Source organism: Oncorhynchus nerka, linkage group LG1, assembly GCF_034236695.1.
Source record: "Oncorhynchus nerka isolate Pitt River linkage group LG1, Oner_Uvic_2.0, whole genome shotgun sequence".
NCBI classification, from domain to species: domain Eukaryota; kingdom Metazoa; phylum Chordata; class Actinopteri; order Salmoniformes; family Salmonidae; genus Oncorhynchus; species Oncorhynchus nerka.
This window is the reverse complement of record NC_088396.1, coordinates 11,081,018-11,102,525: the sequence shown is the minus strand read 5'-3', so window position 1 is coordinate 11,102,525 and position 21,508 is coordinate 11,081,018. Positions and strand designations below refer to the sequence as shown.

General features: G+C 43.3%; 1 protein-coding gene across 1 annotated transcript in view; it reads right to left on the bottom strand.

Annotated features, from left to right (window-relative positions):
• Positions 1 to 18,088, bottom strand: part of LOC115139101 (protein Wnt-6-like) — a 33,303-nt gene extending 15,215 nt beyond the window's left edge. The window contains exons 1-2 of the mRNA XM_029676277.2: positions 17,338 to 18,088; positions 12,904 to 13,124 (exon numbers count right to left, since the gene is read on the bottom strand). Of these exons, the coding sequence (XP_029532137.2) occupies positions 12,904 to 13,124; positions 17,338 to 17,417 (301 nt within the window). The 5' untranslated portion in view covers positions 17,418 to 18,088. The remainder of the gene's footprint in view (positions 1 to 12,903; positions 13,125 to 17,337) is intronic.
• Between the last annotated feature and the right edge of the window lie 3,420 nt (positions 18,089 to 21,508).

Here is a 21,508-nt window from a genome sequence, read left to right as displayed (position 1 = left end):
AAAGTATTATGTTTATCCTTAACTTCTTGGATATAGGGGGCACTCTTTTAATTTTTGGATAAAAAAACATTCCCGTTTTAAACAAGATATTTTGTCACGAAAAGATGCTTGACTATGCATATAATTGACAGCTTTGGAAAGAAAACACTCTGTCGTTTCAAAACTGCAAAGATATTGTCTGTGAGTGCCACAGAACTGATGCTACAGGCGAAACCAAGATGACATTTCAAACAGGAAGTGCCCCAGATTTTGAAGGCGCTTGTGTTCCAATGTCTCCTTATATGGCTGTGAATGGGCCAAATCAAATAAAAAATCAAATCAAATTTATTTATATAGCCCATCAGCTGATATCTCAAAGTGCTGTACAGAAACCCAGCCTAACACCCCAAACAGCAAGCAATGCAGGTGTAGAAGCACGGAATGAGCTTACACTTTCTGTCATTTCCCCAAGGTGTCTGCAGCATTGTGACGTCTTTGTAGGCATATCATTGGAAGATTGACCATTTTACACTACATCTACCAGGTGCTCGCTTGGTGTCCTCCGTCGCAATTATTGCGTAATCTCCAGCTGCGTGTATTTTTCCATTAGCTTCCGAGGAGGAACCCAACTGCCACGAATGATTTATCATCGAATAGATATGTGAAAAACACCTTGAGGATTGATTCTAAACAATGTTTGCCATGTTTCTGTCGATATTATGGAGTTAATTTGGAAAAAAGTTTGGCGTTGTAATGACTGAATTTTCAGGTTTTTTTCTTAGCCAAACGTGATGAACAAAACGGAGCGATTTCTCCTACACAAATAATCTTTTTGGAAAAAATGAACATTTGCTATCTAACTGAGAGTCTCCTCATTGAAAACATCCGAAGTTCTTCAAAGGTAAATGATTTTATTTGAATGCGTTTCTTGTTTTTGTGAAAATGTTGCCTGCTGAATGCTAGGCTTAATGCTATGCTAGCTATCAATACTCTTACACAAATGCTTGTGTAGCTATGGTTGAAAAGCATATTTTGAAAATCTGAGATGACAATGTTGTTAACAAAAGGCTAAGCTTGTGAGTGAATATATTTCTTTCATTTCATTTGCGATTTTCATGAATAGTTAACGTTGCGTTATGGTAATGAGCTTGAGGCTATGATTACGCTCCCGGATACGGGATTGCTCGACGCAGGAAGTTAACCACTGATTCCTTGTCTGGTCTCTTCTCTGCACCTGGGTCCAACCTTAGCACGTCACAGTACTAATCTGACAATGGGGGACGTTACAGGGAATTGGAAGAGCAGAATTTAATATGACTGGGATGGCGATTTGTGAGGCTAATAAATGAAGGAAGTGGGTAATCAAGTCTCTGGGGAACGATACCACTCTGTGTATATTTTACAGGGGATAGCTCGTAGGAGAGGAAGGAGAGGAATGACATCATGTTTAACTGAACATCACACATACCCAGATCATGGTGAGAGTAGCAGAGATAGTGTTGTCATTTCAGACACTATTGTCAACTTTCAGTGAGGCGTTTGTCAAAGAAGGTACAACGCTTGAAAGAATAGCTACAGATCCCTGTATACAGGAGGCCATCTCACCGGAAGGGAAGTTCACTGAGGTAGTATCATCACATCTCCTGCAGAGTGTGATTAAGAAACATGTGACTCAGAGTTTTGTACGGTTGGATACTCTTCCAACTCCACTAATATCTCCCACATTTCTAACAGCCAGCAAACACTTGACATTTCTCCCAGAAGATTGAGACCGAGTGACGGTAAACAGAAAGTGTCAGAAGGTGGCTGCTTATCAACCATTGGGACCGAAAGTTAGCACAGTAACGAGGGTGTTCACAAAGGGGTGGGTGTGGATCGGCCTTGGGATGAGCGATGTGTACCTAACTGGAGCACAGGAAAGTATTATCCATGGTACCGACTGTAGCAGAATATAGGAGGTCATTGAAGATGTTGGTGGCTAGGGAACCAGGTATGAGTTGGGAGACAGGGAGTATCTGAAAGGTTCAGTCCTAGATCTATCTGTGCATTGTTGGGATATCATCTTCTGAAGGCATTGATGTTGAAACGTATATACAGTGCTGATTTACCTCAGGATGAGATAAAGTTGATTAGGGCCGTGTATCTCGTGTATCTCGTGAAGGAGTTTGGGAGCGAAGTGAAAATGACATGGCTTGGGAACACCTCGTGTAACCTGTAGCCTGACAGGGCGAAGTCTGGCATGAGGAGGTTTTTTAGGGCCTTCATTTTTGAGAAACACGGCAGAAAATTATCCCAACGGCATAGACATTTACATTTACATTTAAGTCATTTAGCAGACGCTCTTATCCAGAGCGACTTACAAATTGGTGCATTCACCTTATGACATCCAGTGGAGCAGCCACTTTACAATAGTGCATCTAAATCTTTTAAGGGGGGTGAGAAGGATTACTTTATCCTATCCTAGGTATTCCTTAAAGAGGTGGGGTTTCAGGTGTCTCCGGAAGGTGGTGATTGACTCCGCTGTCCTGGCGTCGTGAGGGAGTTTGTTCCACCATTGGGGGGCCAGAGCAGCGAACAGTTTTGACTGGGCTGAGCGGGAACTGTACTTCCTCAGTGGTAGGGAGGCGAGCAGGCCAGAGGTGGATGAACGCAGTGCCCTTGTTTGGGTGTAGGGCCTGATCAGAGCCTGGAGGTACTGAGGTGCCGTTCCCCTCACAGCTCCGTAGGCAAGCACCATGGTCTTGTAGCGGATGCGAGCTTCAACTGGAAGCCAGTGGAGAGAGCGGAGGAGCGGGGTGACGTGAGAGAACTTGGGAAGGTTGAACACCAGACGGGCTGCGGCGTTCTGGATGAGTTGTAGGGGTTTAATGGCACAGGCAGGGAGCCCAGCCAACAGCGAGTTGCAGTAATCCAGACGGGAGATGACAAGTGCCTGGATTAGGACCTGCGCCGCTTCCTGTGTGAGGCAGGGTCGTACTCTGCGGATGTTGTAGAGCATGAACCTACAGGATCGGGCCACCGCCTTGATGTTAGTTGAGAACGACAGGGTGTTGTCCAGGATCACGCCAAGGTTCTTAGCGCTCTGGGAGGAGGACACAGTGGAGTTGTCAACGGTGATGGCGAGATCTTGGAACGGGCAGTCCTTCCCCGGGAGGAAGAGCAGCTCCGTCTTGCCGAGGTTCAGCTTGAGGTGGTGATCCGTCATCCACACTGATATGTCTGCCAGACATGCAGAGATGCGATTCGCCACCTGGTCATCAGAAGGGGGAAAGGAGAAGATTAATTGTGTGTCGTCTGCATAGCAATGATAGGAGAGACCATGTGAGGTTATGACAGAGCCAAGTGACTTGGTGTATAGCGAGAATAGGAGAGGGCCTAGAACAGAGCCCTGGGGGACACCAGTGGTGAGATGACGTGGTGAGGAGACGGATTCTCGCCACGCCACCTGGTAGGAGCGACCTGTCAGGTAGGACGCAATCCAAGCGTGGGCCGCGCCGGAGATGCCCAACTCGGAGAGGGTGGAGAGGAGGATCTGATGGTTCACAGTATCGAAGGCAGCCGATAGGTCTAGAAGGATGAGAGCAGAGGAGAGAGAGTTAGCTTTAGCAGTGCAGAGCGCCTCCGTGATACAGAGAAGAGCAGTCTCAGTTGAATGACTAGTCTTGAAACCTGACTGATTTGGATCAAGAAAGTCATTCTGAGAGAGATAGCGGGAGAGCTGGCCAAGGACGGCACGTTCAAGGGTTTTGGAGAGAAAAGAAAGAAGGGATACTGGTCTGTAGTTGTTGACATCGGAGGGATCGAGTGTAGGTTTTTTCAGAAGGGGTGCAACTCTCGCTCTCTTGAAGACGGAAGGGACGTAGCCAGCGGTCAGGGATGAGTTGATGAGCGAGGTGAGGTAAGGGAGAAGGTCTCCGGAAATGGTCTGGAGAAGAGAGGAGGGGATAGGGTCAAGCGGGCAGGTTGTTGGGCGGCCGGCCGTCACAAGACGCGAGATTTCATCTGGAGAGAGAGGGGAGAAAGAGGTCAGAGCACAGGGTAGGGCAGTGTGAGCAGAACCAGCGGTGTCGTTTGACTTAGCAAACGAGGATCGGATGTCGTCGACCTTCTTTTCAAAATGGTTGACGAAGTCATCTGCAGAGAGGAGGAGGGGGAGGGGGATTCAGGAGGGAGGAGAAGGTGGCAAAGAGCTTCCTAGGGTTAGAGGCAGATGCTTGGAATTTAGAGTGGTAGAAAGTGGCTTTAGCAGCAGCGACAGAAGAGGAAAATGTAGAGAGGAGGGAGTGAAAGGATGCCAGGTCCGCAGGGAGGCGAGTTTTCCTCCATTTCCGCTCGGCTGCCCGGAGCCCTGTTCTGTGAGCTCGCAATGAGTCGTCGAGCCACGGAGCGGGAGGGGAGGACCGAGCCGGCCTGGAGGATAGGGGACATAGAGAGTCAAAGGATGCAGAAAGGGAGGAGAGGAGGGTTGAGGAGGCAGAATCAGGAGATAGGTTGGAGAAGGTTTGAGCAGAGGGAAGAGATGATAGGATGGAAGAGGAGAGAGTAGCGGGGGAGAGAGAGCGAAGGTTGGGACGGCGCGATACCATCCGAGTAGGGGCAGTGTGGGAAGTGTTGGATGAGAGCGAGAGGGAAAAGGATACAAGGTAGTGGTCGGAGACTTGGAGGGGAGTTGCAATGAGGTTAGTGGAAGAACAGCATCTAGTAAAGATGAGGTCGAGCGTATTGCCTGCCTTGTGAGTAGGGGGGAAGGTGAGAGGGAGAGGTCAAAAGAGGAGAGGAGTGGAAAGAAGGAGGCAGAGAGGAAAGAGTCAAAGGTAGACGTGGGGAGGTTAAAGTCGCCCAGAACTGTGAGAGGTGAGCCGTCCTCAGGAAAGGAGCTTATCAAGGCATCAAGCTCATTGATGAACTCTCCGAGGGAACCTGGAGGGCGATAAATGATAAGGATGTTAAGCTTGAAAGGGCTGGTAACTGTGACAGCATGGAATTCAAAGGAGGCGATAGACAGATGGGTAAGGGGAGAAAGAGAGAATGACCACTTGGGAGAGATGAGGATCCCGGTGCCACCACCCCGCTGACCAGAAGCTCTCGGGGTGTGCGAGAACACGTGGGCGGACGAAGAGAGAGCAGTAGGAGTAGCAGTGTTATCTGTGGTGATCCATGTTTCCGTCAGTGCCAAGAAGTCGAGGGACTGGAGGGAGGCATAGGCTGAGATGAATTCTGCCTTGTTGGCCGCAGATCGGCAGTTCCAGAGGCTACCGGAGACCTGGAACTCCACGTGGGTCGTGCGCGCTGGGACCACCAGATTAGGGTGGCCGCGGCCACGCGGTGTGGAGCGTTTGTATGGTCTGTGCAGAGAGGAGAGAACAGGGATAGACAGACACATAGTTGACAGGCTACAGAAGAGGCTACGCTAATGCAAAGGAGATTGGAATGACAAGTGGACTACACGTCTCGAATGTTCAGAAAGTTGAGCTTACGTAGCAAGAATCTTATTGACTAAAATGATTAAAAATGATACAGTACTGCTGAAGTAGGCTAGCTGGCAGTGGCTGCGTTGTTGACTTTGTAGGCTAGCTGGCAGTGGCTGCGTTGTTGATTCGGGGGCTAGCTGGCTAGCTAGCAGTGTTGATTACGTTACGTTGCGTTAAAAGAACGACAATAGCTGGCTAGGTAACCTAGAAAATCGCTCTAGACTACACAATTATCTTTGATACAGAGACGGCTATGTAGCTAGCTATGTAGCTGGCTACTATCAAACAAATCAAACCGTTGTACTGTAATGAAATGAAATGAAAATGTGATACTACCTGTGGAGCGAGGCGGAATGCGACCGGGTTGTTGAGTTCTAATCGGTAGACGTTGGCTAGCTGTTGGCTAGCTAGCAGTGTCTCCTACGTTAAGGACGACAAATAGCTTGCTGCGTTGTTGATTCAGGGGCTAGCTGGCTAGCTAGCTAGCAGTGTTGATTACGTTACGTTGCGTTAAAAGAACGACAATAGCTGGCTAGGTAACCTAGAAAATCGCTCTAGACTACACAATTATCTACACAATTATCTTTGATACAGAGACGGCTATGTAGCTAGCTATGTAGACGGTGGGCGTTAGCTAGCTGGCTAGCTGCTGGGCAGATACGTTAGGACGACGAAATATGATAATTACGCAATTATCTTTGATACAAAGACGGCTATGTAGCTAGCTAAGAAGAAATTGCTAAGATTAGACAAATCAAACCGTTGTACTATAATGAAATGTAATGAAAAGTTATACTACCTGCAGACCGAAGTGCAGAGTGCAGAGTCAAGTGAAGAGCGAGTGGGAATCGTCATGTTATCAAACTTCAGTTTGTCTTTGCATATATAATTATGCAAGGCTTAGCACATTATTAATACTTGTTATGTTTTGTGTTTCTTTCTGCTTTTCAAGTCTTGTGCTATCTCTCTCTTAGGAACCAGAAGGAGGAAGTGGAGAAAGTAAAAAGGTCCATCTGAAATGGAGGAAGTCAAAAGCTTCAGCTGAAATGTTATTCTCAGTTGAACGACGAGAGATGGAAATAGCAGGGTGCATAGTGTAATTATAGATCAGAGGCCATAAGCCTCGGAGGTGTAAACATAATAATCAACTGTGAATGTTAACCATGTTTAAATTCCTGTTCATTTATAAGTAATTCCAAGTTTAAATGAGTTGAACAGTATGGAATTAATGTGCAAAAGTGGGGACTGTTGGGTACTACATTCTAAACTTGAAATATGAAATATCCCTATTCATGTTATCATATTAGAACCGAGGGTATAGAGTGAGAGAGGGGAATGCAGAAAGTGCACATTCTGTCAGAACATGTTATTGTTATATATCAGGTATCCTATGGAGAGGGCCAGAGTCTGGTTCCAGTCAACAGGACAGTCGTGAGTTGGTGAGGAGTGAGGAATTTGGGCCAAGTTCAGGTCAGATGAAGTGAGAAAGAACACGCATCACTAAATTCTGTCTAGCAACAGAGATGCATTGGCTGTCCAGATGTGTAAGGGAGGAGACACGGCAAAGGAAGAAGGTATAAATATATGGGCTTGTGTAAATATGTCTTTGTCTTTCAGCTGTTTGAACCATTGGGTGAATAAACTTGGTTTGAGCTTTGACTAGTTGTCCGTTAGTTTTTCACTCCATTTTTCAGAACCTAACACTCTCAACCAGCTTCATGAGGAATGCTTTTCCAACAGTCTTGAAGATGTTCCCACATATGCTGAGCCCTAGTTGGCTGCTTTTCCTCCACCTCATCCCAAACCATCTCAATTAGGTTGAGGTTGGGTGATTGTGGAGGCCAGGTCATCTGATGCAGCTCTCCATCACTCTCCTTCTTGGCCAAATAGCCCTTACACATTCTGGAAGTGTGTTGGATAATTGTCCCGTTGAAAAACAAATGATAGTCACAATAAGTGCAAACCAGATGGGAAGGTGTATCGCTGCAGAATACTATGGTGGCCATGCTGGTTATGAGTGCCTTGAATTCTAAATAAAACAGACACTGTCACCAGAAAAGCACCACACCATCACACCTTCTCCTCCATGCTTTACGGTGGGAACCACACATGCGGAGATCATCTGTTCACCTGCTCTGCATCTCACAAAGACACGGGGGTTGGAACCAAAAATCTCACATTTGGACAAAGGATGATGGATATCCACCAGTCATTACTCGTGTTTCTTGGCCCAAGCAAGACTCTTCTTATTATTGGTGTCCTTTAGTAGTGGTTTCTTTGCAGCAATTCGAACATGAAGGCCTGATTCTCTGAACAGTTGATCTTGAGATGTGTCTGTTAATTGAACTCTGTGAAGCATTTATTTGAAGATGCAATCTGAGGTGCAGTTAACCCGAATGAATTTATCCTCTGCAGCAGAGGTAACTCTGGGTCTTCCTTTTCTGTGGTGGTCCTCATGAGAGCCAGTTTCATCATAGCGCTTGATGGTTTTTGCGACTGCACTTGAAGAAACTTTCGAAGTTCTTGAAATGTTCTGCATTGACAGACCTTCATGTCTTAAAGTAATGATGGCCTGTCGTTTCTCTTTGCTTATTTGAGATGTTCTTGCCATAATATGGACTTGTTCTTTTACCAAATAGGGCTATCTTTTTTATACCACCCCTACCTTGTCACAACACAACTGATTGGCTCAAACGTATTAAGGGAAGAAATTCCACAAATTAACTTTTAACAAGGCACACCTGTTAATTTAAATGCATTCCAGGTGACTATCTCATGAAGCTGGTTGATAGAATGTCAAGAGTGTGCAAAGCTGTCATCATGGCAAAGGGTGGCTACTTTGAAAAATCTCAAATATATTTTGATGTTTAACACTTTTTTGGTTACTACATGATTCCATATGTGTTCTTTCATAGTTTTGATGTCTTCACTATTATTCTACAATGTAGAAAATAGCACAAATAAAGAAAAACCTTCTTTATTAATGAGTAGGTGTGTCCAAACTTTTGACTGGTACTGTATATCAGTGGAGGCTTCTCAGAGGAAGGGGAGGACCATCAGCAAATTTCACAAAAATATAATACATATCCTTTTTTGATAAAACTATACAAAATCTATTAATGTCACCAAATCATTTATTAAAACACATGACTTTTTGCAATGAAGGTCTACAGTAGCCTCAACAGCACTCTGTAGGGTAGCAACATGGTGTAGCTGGAGGACAAATTGCTTCCGTCCATCTCTGGGCACAATGACTTCAATACAAAACCTAGGCGGCTCATGGTTCTCACCCCCTTCCATAGACCTACACAGTAATTATATCAACTCCAACCTCCAACATATCAGAGCTCTTGCAGCATGAACTGACATGTTGTCCACCCAATCGAAGGATCAAAGAATTAATCTAGTACTGAAAGCATAAGCTACAGCCAGCTAGCACTGCACTGCATCAAATGTGGTGAGTAGTTGACTCAAAGAGAGAGAAAGACAATAGTTGAACAGTTTTGAACAAGTTCATTCATTCAAAAATGGAGGAGCAAGAGAGAGAGAGGGAGATTTGGTCATTTTTGTCACTATCACTTAATTAGCTAGCAAATGCAGCTAGCTAGTTTAACCTACTCAAACACCCAGTTCAAACATAGAGGGATACTATGTTAGCTAGCTGGCTATGACTATCCAACACTGGAACTCTTCCAAGTCAAGGTAAAGTGCATTCGGGAAAGTATTCAGATCCCTTCCCTTTTTCCACATTTTGTTACGTTACAGCCTTATTCTAAAATGGATAAAATAAAAACATGTCCAAATCAATCGACACACAACACCCCATAATGATAAAGCGGAAAACTTTTTTATTTTAGCAACAACAACTAAAACTATATACAGTATACCTCGTTTGAAATAGTATGCAAACCCTCGACATTGAGCTCAGATGCATTCTTTCCATTGAATATCCTTGAGATGTTTCTACAACTTGATTGGAGTCCACCTGTGGTAAATTCAATTGATTGGACATGATTTGGAAAGGCACACACCTGTCTATATAATGTCCCACAGTTGGCAGTGCATGTCAGAGCAAAAACCAAGCCATGAGGTCGAAGGAATTGTCCATAAAGCTCAGAGACAGGATTGTGTCGAGGCACAGATCTGAGGAAGGATACCAAAAAATGTCTGCAGAATTTAAGGTCCCCAAGAACACAGTGGCCTCCATCACTCTTAAATGGAAGATGATTGGAACCACCAATACTCTTCCTAGAGCTGGCCGCCCTGCCAAACGGAGCAATCAGGGAGAAAGGGCCTTGGTCAGGGAGGTGACCAAGAACCCGATGGTCACTCTGACAGAGCTCCAGAGTTCCTCTGTGGAGATGGGAGAACCTTCCAGAAGAACAACCATCTCTGCAGCACTCCACAAATCAGACCTTTATGGTAGAGGCCATAAAGGCCAGGCCCTCCTCAGCATAAGGTACATGACATCCCACTTGGAGTTTGCCAAAAGGTACCTAAAGGATTTTCAGACCATGAGAAACAAGATTCTCTGGTCTGATGACACCAAGATTGAACTCTTTGGCCTGAATGCCAATCGTCACGTCTGGAGGAAACCTGACCTATGGTGAAGCATGGTGGTGGCAGCATCATGCTGTGGGGATGCTTTTCAGAGGCAGGGATTGGGAGACTAGTCAGGTTCAAGGGAAAGACGAAAATCTGATCCTGAGCGCTCAGGACCTCAGACTGGGGTGAAGGTTCACTTCCCAACAGGACAACGACCCAAAACACACAGCAAAGACAATGCAGGAGTGGCTTCGGGACAAGTCTCTGAATGCCCTTGAGTGACCCAGACAGAGCCCGGACTTGAAACCGATCAAACATCTCTGGAGAGACCTAAAAATAGCTGTGCAGCGACACTCCCCATCCAACCTCACAGAGATTGAGAGGGTCTGCAGAGATAAATGGGAGAAACTACCCGAATACAGGTGTGCCAAGCTTGTAGCGTCATAATCACTGCCAAAGTCGTTTCGACAAAGTACTAAGTAAATGGTCTGAATACTTATGCAAATGTGACTGTGTTTTTTATTGTTAATATATTTGCAACATTTTCAAAAAAACTGTTTTTTCTTTGTCATTATGGGGTATTCTGAGTAGATTGATGAAGAAAGAAAACTATTTAATCCATTTTAGAATAAGGCCATAACGTAACAAAATGGGGAAAAGTCAAGGGGTCTGAAGACTTTCCAAATGTACTCAAAAGTTTGGACACTTACTCATTCAAGGGTTTTTCCCTTATTTAAAAAAGAATTTCTTCTAAATGGTAGAATACATCAAAACTATGAAAAAACATGTGGAATCATGTAGTAACAAAAAATGTTAAACAAATCCAAATATATTTTATATTTGAGATTCTTCAAAGTGGCCAAATGGACAATGACCCAACAAACCTCCAGGCTGTGTAAGGGCTATATGACCAAGAAGGACAGTGATGGAGTGCTGCATCAGGTGACCTGACCTCCACAATCACCCGACCTTAACCTAATTGAAATGGTTTGGGATGAGGTGGATCGCAGAGTTAAGGAAAAGCAGCCAACAAGGGCTCAGTATATGTGGGAACTCCTTCAAGACTGTTGGAAAAGCATTCCAGGTGAAGCTGGTTGAGAGAATGCCAAGCATGTGCAAAGCTGTCATCAAGGCAATGGGTACTAATAATAATAATAAGTATGCATCCCAAATTACACCTTTTCCCCAAAGGTATTGTCCTATATAGGGAATATGATGCCATTTTGGACTAATTGTGTCACATTCATAAGGAAGGACTACTGAAGGACCTAGAATGTGTGGTGGTTGTTATCTCTCCAGGAGTCTGGAGAAAACATCTCCGCCAAGCCAGGCGATGCAAAGCTCCCAAATGATGATTGACAGAGAAGCAGACAGAAGCAGGAACATTCTGACAAATTAATATTGAGTTGCATTCCTGAGGTGGCAATGGAAATTACATTCAGACTATATTATGATTATTATATCTAATCACAACCACATATTGTCTCTGAGCACGTCTAACTACTCAATTATAACCATGAGACAACATGTCGAAGCAGCCAGCAGGGATCACCGTTAACCTCTGGCATCGAGAAGCCAACACAACAACAGCTTTGGATTATAAGTTTAAATCTAGAAAATATAGCTTCAAGTTATTTTTGCAAAAGGAGAAAAATGTAAGCTACTTCGTGCAGCAGCCCCAGCCCACCGTGCGCACGTAGGAAAGTGAACCTGTCTTTGCAGATCTCCCTGCACTGACAAATGGTCATTAGTGGTACATCTTGATAATTGTGCTGAATGCTTCAAAACAGAGGAGCACTTAAGCCTTACCTAAAGACATGGAGGAATTTACGATTAATTACCATTTTACCTAGCAGTTTCACATAGTTCTCTAGTCCTCAGTGAAAGGAGTTGCTAATGTTGTAGCCTAATCCTGACAGCAACATCTCGTCACTCAATTTACACTCAACTAAAGCCACAAAGATGCTACTCAGATCAGACTGTCTATGAACTGATCAGTCCAATAAGTGGTCACATACCACACCACAGGCACTCTGCCCTCTGCTGGCCTTCAGCAACAAAACAGGAAAGTTACAAACCAGAGTTTACAGGAAGATGACATATGTAATCTAGCACTTTAGGAGGTATCATCTTAATACCCAGATCTTCCTCATTGTGCGACCAAAATTATGTTAAAACACCCGCAGAATACTTAGCTTTGCCACAGGAGATTACAGGCTTCGTCTGGAATTGCTTATATGGCTCGACTACGGCATGAGATATGTTTAACTCAGAATGTAGTCTTAGAACTAAGTAGAGGTTCTTTGAGACAGAAAATATTTAAGTGAAAGTTAGAATAGGCATTTCTGGTTATCAGATGACTGACGATGAAGAACAGGAATTTTGTCAGTGCCAGGCGGCACGTTAGTACTCTAATTGTTTTAAAGATGAACGACATCCTCTAAAGGCCACGTATTAGCTAAATAGTTAAGAAGATAAAAACCAATAAAGGATACACTGTATTGGATCTAAACGGTGGCTTGTTGACAGTTTTATTTCTGACTTCAAATGAGCACAGTTGATGTTAGAGATCAATGGTTATGAGAAGAAATTTAGGAGATCAATTTGGAGTGTGCAATTGAATGCAAAAGAGGAGCAGTCAAGTGTAAATCTGCCTTGTTAACATACAACAGATGGCCTTGTTCTCCACTGTACTTGGGATCAGACCTGAAATTGAAGTGAGGCCATTGGCTGTGCTCTCAAAGGGTCAAGGGGTCACATCCTAAGTGATACACTTTTGAACCATGAGAAAGGCACTTAGATGATCATTCTCCATGTCAGGCAGCGTGTGTGTTGAGGTATTAGAAAAACTTTGGGGGTAATTATTAAAGGTTCCTATTTATTTCCATTACGACAAGTCCTCACTCACCTTGTTGGAGTATTTTGCCAAAGTACTTGTTCTGACTGGTGCAGTTCCAGCGGCGAAAGCGAAACTGGTACTGGCACTCCCGCACACCCAGCTTGGCACCCTTGGCGACCTCGTGGACGATCTCTGGCTGGGTCTGGCACAGCTCGGCCTGCTTTCCCGCTAGTCGCTTGGTCTTCCTGCAGATACTGTTGGGATCCATAACCAGAGGGCTCCCCACTGCCCTACAGGGAAGCACACAACACATAGACTGTGACTACAACTCCTGTGTCATGCTACAGTGGCATAACATTAATATGAGGTCTTGTTACATTTCAGAGAAGTATCTTACCTAGAAGTAGCACTACATTTAAATGAACGTGTTCTTCTATCAGGCAGTTTGGTTACTTGACACCACATAGTTGTGCAAAAAAAAGACATTTCAGGTGTGGAGAGAAATAGTAAAGCTGTGCTGATCGTCAGGGAACATAGGAAAGAGAGAGAAAGTTGCATCTTAATTGCTGTGTTTCTTACATCGCGTTGACAGATGTATGTTTACACTTAGGTAAATTGTTTATTTCAATTCCTAATGGGAGTACGGGCCTCAGGTCCAACACTGTGAACTCTCGCCAGTACTTCCCATGACAGTTGCTATGACATCATGTGAGAACAGCCCTATCCCCCTGTTCCCTCTATTCAATAACTCTGCATCTGACTCCAGTTCAGCTGATGTGATCCGTAAACCTCGAGTCCATTTTTATCATTATGTGGGAGTAAGGAGTGAGTGAGAATACCTCATTGCTTTTCACTCACCCCTGTCACAGCTAATCTTTCTAAGTAATAACATTCATCTGCCTCGTGAGTTTGTTTTAAGAAGTCAAACAAGCGCTCTTTCCAATCCCTAGCATGGCGGTCTGATAAGAAGCATGAGACACAGGATATTTGCTCTTAAAATGTAATGCATCCCATCTCCGGTAAGTCAATTACTTTATTGAAGTAGAAACCATTTATATATCAATGTCTGAAATGTCACTGTATATCTGTGATTCAATCAAAATACCAATTATTTGTACAGTTAGATGTTTTTAGTTATAGCGTAATGGAAAACTACAAACTGAACTGCCAACATGCTGTACACTTGTCCTTGAAAGACTGAAAAATAGCATAATGGCTGCACAGATTAAGCAAATAGAAATTCCTAAAAGCCTAAAAGTGGGGAGTGAAAAGCAACTTAATGCCCACAATGTGAGTTATCTTCGCGGAAGTGTGAAAACTTGACTCCGACAGTCCAGCGTCAACAACTTCTGGGATCCAGACATCCTTCAATGTATTGACAACGTCTCCACAGAAACGAATTACAGGGGAATGACATCTCAAGCACGCTCTAGTATTCCTACACAGATCTGACTCCAGTGAATCCACACCCCTGTGTAATTAAGATCTGCAGATGCAGTACTTAGCAAGACACCCCAGGTCTTTACAACCCCTGATTATCTGATGTGTCACGGCCTTCAAATCTGCGTGAATCTGTGTGCGAGGATCACAGCTTTGAAATTGGCTCGACGAGCTGCTCGCAAAAATAAGGGACCAGGATTTACTGCAGTAGGTGTAGACTCGTAAAAAATAGCAGGCCATGTTGGACAGAGTTTCTTCTCTAAGTCCTGTGTCATTGTTCAAGGCAAAGGCAAACCCTCCTAACACAATTCAAAAGAAACGCTTGAATATCACATGAGCAGCTGATGCAGCTTGAACAATGGCAGGGCCGTGCCTAGCTTTTCGGGGGCCCTAGGCAAAATGTTGTTGTGCGCCCCCCCCATTTTTCCATGGGGCGGAGAAAATGTTGCTATTTTATAACAAACTTCATGCAATTCTGCTCATTTTGCCATTGGTCAAGTTTTAATAGCTGGCTAAACTAATTTACCAATCTACAAAAATGTTGCTGACATGGGCTAATTGAGTGATTGTCAGTGACTGACAAGGGAAAAACTGCTGCATAACCAAATTTCCAAATTGCACCTTGTGTAGTCTACTATTCTAACTCTCAACAGTAAGTTGAGACTCAGACTGAGTTCAACATTTTTTGTAAAATAATATGAATCAATACAAAATTTTGTCGGGCCACCTATAGCAAGTGTGGGGCCGGCCCGGAACGCTGGCATTGACCAAGTCTGAGTATGGTCGAGAAATATGCAGATGAAGACATTTGTCTGTCTTGACCACCATACTGTGTTCCAGTGTTAATCCAAACCAGCACTAACCTGAACAGGACCCTAAGAGGAACATAATGCTATTAGTGTTGAATATAAAGGATAGGGCTCTTTATAAGCACACATAAAATGAACTACAAAATCAAGCAATCAATCTTCCCTGTCCATGCAATGTGTCTGTATTCCTTTGATTTATCAGTCACAGTAAAGCCCCTGGACATGATAACGTTGAAACAGAGTCCAATCATAACACAAATGAGGATGTATCGCCATCGATGCAATCAAGAGCCCTCTAAGCAGCGCCTCACATTAAATAGCATAGAGATGACCAGAGACCAAAATAGAGCGGGAAACACTGATAAGGGGACAAGTATCCAAATAATCAGTCTCAATGGAGGCCGACGTGATCCGTTGGAGATAAGCCGTTCTTCTAGCTGTATGTGTACCTCAAGTTACATTATGAATTGCACGGCCGTAGATACGTGTCCCTTTTTTTCACTTTGCAAACGAGTGAATTTCATCCTCCTTAATCCTCTAAGTATGCTGGATATGAAGTCAGTCACGACAAGGCTGGATCGTTAGCTGGAGAGTGGCTTGGGTTCAGCTCTGTGGTCCGTGGCTCAGAGCCATGGCCCAATCATCGCTAGAACTCCACACTAAATCAAGTGACTGGAGCCCGGGGTCCTGCATGACACCGATGCACCGCTGCTGTCTGTCACATGTTTGTCTTGCAATAAGTGAGGATAGCATGAGGCCTACGTGTGCACTGAAAAATCCCAACGTCTGGAAATCGGCAGAGGCCACATACTCAGTGTACATAGTATCCCTGGCCAAGCCTCGTCATTGAATCTTTATCTGATCCCATCTCTCTGGCCTGGATTGGAAATCATGCAATTTTCCAGAAATATGTATTGCTTTGAAATGGGAGTGAGAACAATAAATATCTAGTATAATGAAGTGCTTCTCTGCAGGTGATGCAGAGCTGTAGACTGGTCCGGGACCCATTCCAAGCCGGGTGAGTGGGAATGGCACACGCTATATGCATACCTGTGGGCCACACTCCTGGCTGTCTGCCAGACTTATGACCCACACTTACCCAGGAGGATCAGGAGGTTACTTGTCCTGAAACCTGCAAAGGCATTCCACACTCGCTGGTCTCACTGCTCTCTGTCCAAATGATTAGAGCCTAATCAAGGAAGTTCTGAAAGAATGGGTTTATCTCTGGACGTTTCATCTTCCCCACAAATTACATCCTGTCTGTCTGGTCACGCTGACAATCATTTGCTTCAAAAGACAAGGGGTAGAGAGACAGGGGTGTGATGGCATGCCCAGCTCTCAACAGAAAGCATCTTTGTCCTGTCAAACTGCAGGACCTCCAGGTGTGCTCACCTGAGTGCTCCAATTTTGTCTTAGAGGAGAGATGTTCACAGTTCAGCAGTACTAATAGCTGGCCATTATCGAGATTGGATGAGATGCAAACTTGAAATGGTTTGATTTATCTAAACATCCCCCTTCAGATGTGCATGTCTCAAATGGATGTATTATACTTTAATAACACATCTGGCTCTGTCTTTTCAAGTCTCATGCATCTCAGAGTGCTGAACAAAGAATTGTTTTATGATGACATATAGGCACTGCCTCAAGGTCCACCTAAAATTCCAACTCTGACAGCACTAATATCTTCTCTTTTTTGTTTTTACTACAAAGGCAGACCTCCAAAAGTTGCAGCTGCATCTTTCTGTCGAGCCAAGGCATAACATTAGGGTCTTTCGTTTTTATTTACTTAACCACATTTTATAGATTCGTTTGTTATCAACAATAAAAATGCTGTATCGAAAAAATATTGTGTGGTAAATTAACAAATGTTGGGAGACTGACAGGGATTGTTTTGTCAATCGTTACAATTTATTTGAGTAAGGTTGCAATACGGTGAGAGGTTAAGCAGAATATTTAATTGGAAAGTAATTGCAGACAAAGCTTCACAATGCGGTCAAGGTCATCAAACGGGTTACCATGTTATTACACTTGTCAATACGAGGCTATTTGAATAGTGGTTGTATCAATAGAGTCGGATCCAGAATTGAATTTTAGTGCAATATGCAGAGCATGGACACAACATCAAAAACATGGACACGCGTGCATAACCTAGCCTACAAAACATCAGATGACATAAACGCTTTATTCTGAGAAACCTCATTTCCATTTGCAACTACACTGGAAGCACATGTTAATTGTATGTAGCATGACTTACCACCATAACCCAATGATATTGACCGGACATAGGAGAATGAAAAACAGGGCAAGTTGAGTCCGAGATAATAGAATCGTCATGATGAGAGTATCCTACCAACAAACAAAAAAAAGTTACGTTCAAAAATTAGACCCGTCAATTAATGTGTTGTTGTTTTCTTGGGACGTCCTGCAAAATTGGTGATCTGCAGGATTTAGAACCTCCACGAAACGCGCAAAAAATCCATTGAACTCCTCTTTGGGTGCATCACTAACGTTCGATTACTCGGTCAAGAGGGAAGAAACATCCGTGGTGAAATGTGTTAACCTCTTCATAGTCCTTTCTCTGGCAGACAGATTCAAAGCTCAAATGCCAGAGGAAGAAGTGACAAGCACGTCTTAACTAAAACACACAAATTCCAATAGCACAGCGATTTTAATCTGGCAGCAAGGATACTACAGCCCGGGGGTGGTGGGATGCAGCCAGACCTTGGGCAGAAAAGTAAACCCAATGACCCAGCAGATTCCGCGTCCACAATTAATGTTGACGTTATTACGCAAAAGTAATCAATTGTATTGGCCTTGGTAACATTGGTTGGATTTGTGCGTTGCTCCGCATCGAAATGGTTGTTCATTTTCGATTCACGGGTAGTAGTCAAAGCGCACAAGTTTACCCAGGTGTCTGCGCGCTCGTGCACCCCCCTTCCCCCACCACCCGTATTCAAGTGGGAACGTATTTTCCTTGGATAAGAAATGCGCTCATCTCCAACCCGGTATGACGTTGCTTCGGGGCAAGTGAAATCCTTACTGTCGCTCAGAAAAACTGGATAATTACTTGGACGAGCCTGTGTGCACAAGGGTATTTTGTGAAATGGGAGAAAGAGAGAAACATTTCCCTTGCGTGTTTACAGTAAAGAAATAAGAGCTCACGGGAATGGAGGAATTCATCTCAGGTGTTGCAAATAGGCATACCTCTGCCATATTTGCCCATATCTGTTGATAACGTAAACATGCACACTTTTGGGGAAACTATGTATGCCCTCACCTGTTTTTCTATAATAAAGTAGGCCAATAGACCAGTAAACACAACTTTCATTGCAACTACAACAGCTGTGGAAATGCAACAACATGCTAAACTATTTCTTGACAGACTGTTATCAAATGTGTTTGTGCTCATCCATTCATCTATATTTTTTATTTAGGCCATGTAGCCTACATTAATCTAGGCTAATAGCTCCATCTGTGCTCAAATCTATTTTGTCATGTTTCCATTATAGGCCCGACTCTTATCGAAACACCTGCTCTCAGTGCTTTTTCTTTGCTGAGTTCACATTCTATTTTTTTGTTGTCATATTAGTCATTAATAAATGATTTACAATATTTCCAAGACAAAATGACACGTGCCCATGTGTCATTACATGTCTTACATAGGTATCATTGGCACGTTTATATCTCCCCTTTCGAGTGGCCAATATGCCATCCCGATTGAAAATTCAAGATCTCTGCTCTCTTGTAGCCCATCAAAGATTCACGTCTGCATTCCAACACAGTGAAGCAATCAATCACAATACAGTCACAAGCCAACAGGTAACAGCACTAGTCTCATTCACATGGCTCACTTCTCTCTCTTGATAGCCCTGAACAGCAGAGTGTAAAGGACAGGAGCCGTTTGTCTGTCTCGTGACCAGGTCTCTTTCATTCTCACCTTTTGTTTTTACCTCCAACGTCAAAAGGTGAGATATGGAATAGTTTTGTCTGAACCGCAGGTGTTTTCACGGTAGTGATAGTTCCATTTATCATTAGATAAAAGAGAAGTGATATCTGGCTCAGCCTCAATGTATGGTAGGTTGAAGTGCATCAAACAGTAGCAAAGCATCCCCGGGTCATGTGACAAAGCAGATATTCAATCTAATATTATGTTTTTTTTTTTTGTTTTTGTTTTTTAAATGTGCATGACCTACAGTATACTCATGATCAGATGTAGGACGACATTCAAAGTGGGCTGATGTGTGTGTTTGTTTTGGCGCAATGTTGTATCAAGTTTGAAGTGTATTTATTTACCACATCCAAAAAGTTAATGTCCCAGCTTTGAGTGCAATACATTACATTTGACCTAATCCAATAAATATGCCTAGATAAGTTTATCCTTACATTTTTGGAATTCCTGCAATTACATTCCCTGCTATTTACATGAATATGTGACTTGCACTCCTAATGAAATAAGAAAGTTATACAAAAAAATGGCATTATCACTCCTTGTCTATATTTAACTGAGGCATAATGTCAAGCATGACTACTCCACTTGTAGTCTCTCTAACTCTCTCGCTCTCTCTCTGGGGCGAGTGTTTTTGTTCGGGAGGACTGATTCTTCATACTTGGTTTAAACTTTATGGACAATAAAGATCCTATTTCAAAGTACAGCAGGGTGTTGAGCCTGAGGTCTTGGCTGAGTGTGCCTGAGAACAGCCCTGAGCAGACCCAGAGTTTGTCTTTAGCTGACAATGCTTCAACAATACATTTTCACTGCTAGTATGTGCTCCATACTTTGCCCTCCACCCTTGCCCAGCACACTCCCTCTTTCAAACTGCTTTCATCCAACCATGAAATGGCTACCTACTGTCTGCCAGGGGATTGCACCTTCTATCTCTGGTTACCAGAGCTTCATCTTTCTACCACACATTAGCCCTTTGTTTCTCAAATCTTTCAATCCCCTTGCTTTGGCAAAAAGTCCGCCCAATACATTCCCCTAGGATTATCATCCAAAACGATTAGAAATCCCATCACACATCACATTTCATATGCCGGGTTAAATTAAGGCTAAATCAGAAACACATGACGCCGATATTCCTTAACCTTTTTAAACAAACCACAGTCGTTTCTGGAATTCCCTTGAGAAGTCAAGTTTGTGAAATTCCTTTGCAACTGGCAAGGGAATTTTATTATAAAACATTGATAATGCCGCATGATTTCACATATCTGTAATTTAAACACTAAGTATGTTTGGAAAAATAAATGGCGTTATGTCATATGATACCCTGACTAAAGCAAATTAGGGACACGAACGCAATGTTTTTATCAGAATTGTGTAAATGTTATTAGGAAAATAGTAAATTGCCCAGAGGGGAAAAAAACACCCACAAATCAATGTCACCCAAAAATCAACTATGACCCCTTTGATGACCCTTTTCAGTGAGTCCAGACTGCATGCTTCCTCAACGAAAACCGAATTCTTGTGCAGATTACACATTCTGACTGTAAAAAAAGTCTTCATATTTTTACTGATCATGAGATCACCCCCTCAGCAGCAAATAGTCCCCTCAGAATCGGGCCAGCCTATTGGAAACCTAATTCATTCCAGCAGTGGTCGCATCTTCCAAGTGCGTCACATTTAATACTCCACAATAACATCACTGTTGAACTTTTGTTTATTAGATTAGGTTTGGCCCAATCGATTGTGTGAAAGTGAGACCCACTGTGTGTCTATCAGTTATATGTATAGCTGCTTTGACATCACCAAGGTATACTCTCTTGGATAGGGTCATGTTACACAAAGCCATGGAACTAAATCAAATGAAATTGTATTTGTCACATCCGCCATGTACAACAGGTGTCGACCTTACTGTGAAATGCTTACTTATGTGCCCTTAACCAACAATGCAGAGGTAAAAAAAAAAGTATGAACAATTTGCTCATGTAAAGGAAAAATAGTAACACAATAAAATAACAATAGCGAGGCTATATACAAGGGGTACCGGTACCGAGTCAATGTGCAGGAGTACGGGTTAGTTGAGGTAATTACAGGTAATGTGTGTTCTTATCTTAGGTTGTGTTTAAAAGACAAAGAGACCAAAGGAGATGAGTGGAGCTACTTCTGGATCTTCTTTCATTGAGCACGCGTCTCCATGTGCAACAGTACACACCCATCTGTGTCTAACAAAGGAAATATTTATGTACTAGTGGAGCTCTCCTGGAGGAGATGGTCTCCGAAGATAACAGGCATTCACACTGATCAACGGAATGATAAACCCAGTTCATTAACAGTGCTCATAATGAGATGTAGCAAATCATTGTGCGCGACAGTGTGCAACCAAGGGAGAGATGCATTATCTTGAGTATGTACAACAACATTGAAGATATGATTTTCTTTACTTTTTAAAAATCTTTGCTCTATTACCTTTCTTTTCTCTTCGTTA